The 5,386-nt window shown below is 50.4% G+C and overlaps 1 protein-coding gene across 2 annotated transcripts; it reads right to left on the bottom strand.

Moving 5' to 3' along the window:
- On the bottom strand, positions 1-5,146 carry VCPKMT (valosin containing protein lysine methyltransferase). Of its 2 annotated transcripts, XR_015772932.1 has the most exons (7): positions 4,935-5,146; positions 4,703-4,813; positions 4,170-4,242; positions 3,110-3,229; positions 2,029-2,133; positions 1,251-1,398; positions 1-984 (listed from the first exon to the last, which is right to left on the bottom strand). XR_015772932.1 is itself a non-coding variant. In XM_014257434.2 (6 exons), the coding sequence occupies exons 1-6, from the start codon at positions 5,144-5,146 to the stop codon at positions 1,384-1,386; spliced, it is 636 nt and encodes a 211-aa protein (XP_014112909.2). In that variant the 3' UTR covers positions 1,014-1,383. The 2 variants fall into 2 exon arrangements, 1 of the variants encoding a protein (XP_014112909.2); XM_014257434.2 differs by lacking the exon at positions 1-984 and having other exon boundaries at positions 1,014-1,398.
- Between the last annotated feature and the right edge of the window lie 240 nt (positions 5,147-5,386).

The following is a 5,386-nucleotide window of genomic DNA, read 5'->3' as shown; positions in this document are numbered from 1 at the left end:
CGAGGTCCCTGTCACCCAGGGACAGTCACAGCTTGAGCAATGTGGGCCCAAAGCTCAGCACAGCAGAGCAGCAGCCAGCAGGGAAGAAAAGGCAGAACTTCCTCCCTTCTGGAGAAAAGATCTGAGCCCTGTACAAAAGGAAGTGCTGATACTACATGTCCTGTAGATAAAACACAGTTATTCCATCAGCTCCAAACCCTTGGGAAAGGCTGATCCCTTCTGCATCACCCCCACCACCAAGCAGGGCGCCAGAGTGTCCCAGTGTGACACCATTCCTTTGTGCTTTGGGACATCATCTCCATCACTGCTGGGATTTGGGGATCTTTTCCTCGTTTTGCTGGAATAAGAGCTTCCATCAGGGAAACCACGTTGGTGTAAACATTCCAGTAAATCCCTTCCTGCAGGCCACTGGGTAATTAAAGAGCTCTTCTCATTACAAGGTAACAAATAACACGTGTGGTTTGACAAATTAGATTCTCGTGTTCGCTAATCATCGCTGCGGTGCTCGGCAAGCCAGGACAGTGTTTTAGGATGTGGGAAGTTTGCAAGGAATTCTCTTACTGGAGATAAAGGGAGCCTGAACTCAGAGCAGGTGCAGAAAACTCCTGGGAGCCTGCAAACGAGGCTCCTCCCAACCCACCAGCGTTTTAGAGAAAACTCAGCCCACAGTAACTCCTGCCTCTGTCACAGACCCAACTTCCACAGCTGCTTCCACCACAGAAAAGTGAGGATTCCTCCAAAATTCCTCCTCTAAGCCACCACTGTGCTCCAAGAGGCAGAAACACCGACAGCCACAAGGAACCTGCTCACCAGAATAACTTGAAGGTGTCAAACTTGAACACTGCTGATCTTTACACCGGAAAAGCACGGGTGAGAACAGCAGGCAGAACGATTTTGTACAGGCACCTTTTATCTGTGCAGGAACCACGACAGCGCCAGCTCCTGGAATGAGCCTCCCAGGAAGGAAGGAATCTCCCAGATGCTCTGGGAATGACACAAGAATCACAGGATGAATGAAGAACCCACCATCTGAAACCCATCTCCCGTGCCAAAGTTTTATTGACCAGCCGGTCGAGCCACTCGCAGTTTTCCCGTCCGTCTCGGAGGTTTCAGCGCGGTGCCCTCGGGCGGGCTCGCACCAGCACACGCCCCCCGCGCTGCTCCGGGGCGGCCCCGCTCCATTCCCCGCCTCCCCGGGCCGCACACGCCGCCAGCCCACGGCTGTCCTGCCGGAAGGCGCTGTCACACACCTCGGCTGCCGAGTCCGAGAAGCTGTTCGGTGCACATGAATCACAAGCACACCGCAGACAGTCCCTGTGTGGTGTTATCCCAGCCCCTCTTCTCCAGAGCTCTGCCAGGGGACAGATCCTGCGCTCAAAGATCTCACGATGGGAACTTCTGTCGAGAGATTTTCACAAAGATGACAGATTTTTAAGTGGCCTGGTTTTGTTCAAGAGCTGAGCCTGCACGTTGTGTCAGCACAATATGCAAAATATTTTCTTCACGCTTCATCAATTAACCCCAAAATGATCAAAGCAATCCTGGCAGCTGCTGAGTATCACATCTAGAGACTGGTTTTGGGAAGAGGGTGGCACAGCAGAGCCCACGGTGCCAAAACCAGCACTGGGCATTTTATTTTTGTTAGTTCGATGCCTCCAAACTCCAGTTTGGAGATCCCACCCCACCAGCACATGGAAGTGGAAGTGTGAAGCTCAAAGGTAGTGCTGAAGAGGAGGGCTGGCACCTGGAGCACCAGGTTTGGGAACAAAGCAGCTCCTTTGTACAGCAGGGATCCAGGCTGTGATTCCACAGGGACCCTAATTTCACAGTCAGTCTGAGCTCCACCTCTGGAATGCTCATGCTGCGCCAAGAAAACAGCAGCTCTGGGAATTCCTGGCAGCAGTTGCTGTGCTGGTGCCATGAACCATTCCAGTGGAAGGTGTCCCTGCCCATGGCAGGGGGTGCAATGAGACGAGCTTTAAGGTCCCTTCCCAAGAACCCAAAGCCAAAGGGATTCCGTGCACCTACCGTCCGCTTCCTGTGGATGTTCACGATGTGGATGTCTTCGCTCCGATACTCCTCATCGTGCCTCTCCAGGGGAATTTTTTCCAGCTCGAAGTCTCTCTGAAGCAGCTGTTCCACAAAGAGCAGTTCCACAAAGGCCTCCACAACCATTCCAGACATTCCCCCTCATGCAGCACTTCACCCTCATTTAAACTGCTCCAGCACTAACTCAAAGCTACAGGCACCTGCAATACTCCAGAAAAATCTATTTAAGCTTGTGGCAAAACATTCCTGGAGGGATTTACAGACTGTGTGGATTTGACACCTGGGGACATGGATTAGTGGTGGCCTTGGCAGTGCTTGGGGGATGCCTGGACTTGATGATCTCAGAGGACTTTTCCAGCCTAAATGATTCTATGAATCCATGATTTTGCTTCAATCCCTGAAATGCTAAGGCAAACCACAGCACCTGCCCGTCTGCCAACCTTCTAAACTGAAAGGGAGAGGGGAGAAAAAAGCCAGTCTAAAATCCCTCAGCATCAGCTCTGGGATGTGCTCAGATTGCCTGGGCTGAACCTGGCAAGGAAGGAAATAATTCACAAAAACACCCCGAGAAATCAGCCAGAAAAACCAACACCTCTTTACTGTGGGAGCAGCACCTCAGCAGAGCTGAGCACAGCCTTCCTCCCTGCCACAGCACCCACAAGAGTGTGAGGCACTAATTATCTAACAGGTACTTCAATTAACATGTACCAATCCCCTGGAATTCTCACCCTTTCTCTTTTTATACAATATTATAGTTATTACATATAATCCTGCCCAAGAGCTGCTTCTCAACAGTTACCACAGGTGCAGAGTTAAATCTGCACTGACCATCATCCCCCCACAGGTGTTCCCTGTGTGGCTTCTCCTCATCTGCACACCAGATACAGCTGGACTATTCAATTAAAACATCTATTAATGGGCTCTCATTAAAGAGAAGGAATTTTTTCAGAAGCACCTCTATCACTCAGGAGAGAGTTTTGAGTTCCTGAGCAAAACTTTGTATTTTCCCTCTGCTTTCCATGGAACAGCCTAAAAGAAAATGTGCTTAAAAACCACTTACTTCAAAGTATTTTCTCTCAATTTCAGGGTTCTTCCCCATAGTCCTCTGTTCATAGCAGCACAGGACACAAGTGTCAGGGCCTGTCAGGTCCTTCAGGGTCTTCAGCAAGGGCTCCAAGGACTGCCAAAAAAAGGTTAAACATTTCCCGCATGGATTTCAAGTTCATTTCACTGGTTATGATACCCTCTAGCTAAAGTCTTCACCCAAGAGAGAACCTCCCAGTTTTGCTCTGCAGGGAGTTATTTTTAGTACTTTAACTGGGACAGGAAGAACATGGGGGGAAAGCTGGGAAGCAGAGGAGAAAGGGGGACTCACAGGAGAAGTTTTCCAGACTGACCAAGAAAACTGAACTGGAATACAAGCCAGAAACATCCCACGCTGCTGAGTGGGCACTTCCTTGGGGCGAACAACAATGAGGATTCCTCAGTGTGTTTCAAAAGTGAGAGTTTTCTCAATTATTCCTGGAGAATGGCTCAGATCCAGACCACAATGGAGGGAAATGGAACCAACAGGCAGGGACTCAATGCCAGGGGCTGGTAAAGCCACTGGAAGGGCACTGGCACATGGGGTTTTTCAGGTTATTTCCCTTTTCCTGCAGCTTCCCTCAGCTCTCTGTGCACATCCTACAGAGCTCCAGCAGAGGACACGAGGCAGACTACAACAACCACTCAGCTCTAGCAGGATTTCTCCTCTTGCCTTCCCAAGGAAAGCTTTAGGAGAACCCAAACAACAGATGTAGCACTTTTAAATGTCATTTACCAATTCAACAGTTCACATTATGCTTCACCATTCCCAATGTTAAAAAAAAAAAAAAAGAAAAAAGGGGGGAGAGCACAAATATTCAATTTGGGATTTTTCACATAAAAATAGTCTCTGATTCCATGTCAAATAGCCTTACATGTATTAAAAAGGCCTTTTCCAGTCTTGTTCTACATATTCCTATAAACCCCAGGGACCTTGACATGAGCACAATATTTACGTGAACTTCATACTGAACACACTGATCCCACCCCCTTCCCAAGAAGGCTTTCTGTAGGGGTTTAACAAAATCCTCATTTACCTCCTCATAGTAAATGCAATCAGCCATGAGTATATAATCAGGGGGAGGCTGAAATTCTGTTACATCTTCACCCCTAAAAAGAACAAACAAGAACAACAAAAAGTAAAAAGAAGCTTAAGTAATAACACATACTCAAGGACTGAGCATAAGCTACTGTGTTGTCATATTAAGTTTCCCTCCCACAGCAGTGTTTTGAAATTATTTAGCAATTTAATAAAGCCAGTGCATAATCACAGAATCCCAAAATGGTCTGGGTTGGAATGGACCTTAAAGCCCATCGATTCCACCCCTGCCATGGGCAGGGACACGTCCCACTATCCCAGGTTTCTCCAAGCCCTGTCCAGCCTGGCCTTGGACCTCAGGGATCCAGGGGCAGCCACAGCTGCTCTGGGCACCCTGTGCCAGGGCCTGCCCACCCTCAGAGCCAGGAATTCCCAATTCCCAACATCCCACCTAAACCGACTCTTTTTCAATCTGAACCCCGAATCCCCGTTAAAGCTGAACAAAGACATTAAATAAAGGCTCATACAAACCATTTCAGTACCTTGGCTCGGACGGACCCTGTGACCAGGTGCTTGTTATTCTCAATATTAACCATCAACAGCTCCTGCAGTTCCTCCAGGTCTGTGACCGTCACATTGGCCCTGTAAAACACACGTGGTTAGGGAATAACGCAGGGGACACTGCGCACAGCACAGAAAATAGGATTTAAAGGAATCGAAAGGGTCTGAGGGACAAGAGCGCCGGGCAGGGGCTCCCGCTCACCCCAGCGTGGCTGCCATGATGCCGACGGCGCCGGTGCCCGCGCCCAGCTCCAGGACGTGGCGGCGGGCGAGGGGGCAGGCGCCGGTCTCCAGGAACTTGGCGAGCACCAGCGCAGCGTCCCACACCACACAGCCCACACCTCCGGCCGTGCGCTGCTCCAGCCGCAGCGCCGGCCCGGCCCGCCGCTCCAGCTCCCTCACGAAGGCCGCCATGGCCGCGGCTCTGAGGCGGCGCGGCCCCTCCTCATCCTCGCCCCGCCCCGGCAGGACATGGCGGGCGGGCCGTGAGGGAGCGGCGCTTCCCGCCAGCTCTGAACGGCGGGGGAGGCTGGGCTCCCTAGGTGTTATAAACAGCTATGTAATAGTCGGCTTTCGCTACAGTTTATTCGCTTTTATTAAAAACTGTATTTTCTTGCAAACAATTATGGTGAGTTTTAACTGCTCTTAAGGAAT

This window comes from Pseudopodoces humilis, chromosome 7, assembly GCF_049639895.1.
Source record: "Pseudopodoces humilis isolate 2021_Gansu_Grassland_sample_001 chromosome 7, ASM4963989v1, whole genome shotgun sequence".
NCBI classification, from domain to species: domain Eukaryota; kingdom Metazoa; phylum Chordata; class Aves; order Passeriformes; family Paridae; genus Pseudopodoces; species Pseudopodoces humilis.
Note: the sequence above shows the minus strand (reverse complement) of the source record. Positions and strands in the feature narration are given on the sequence as shown.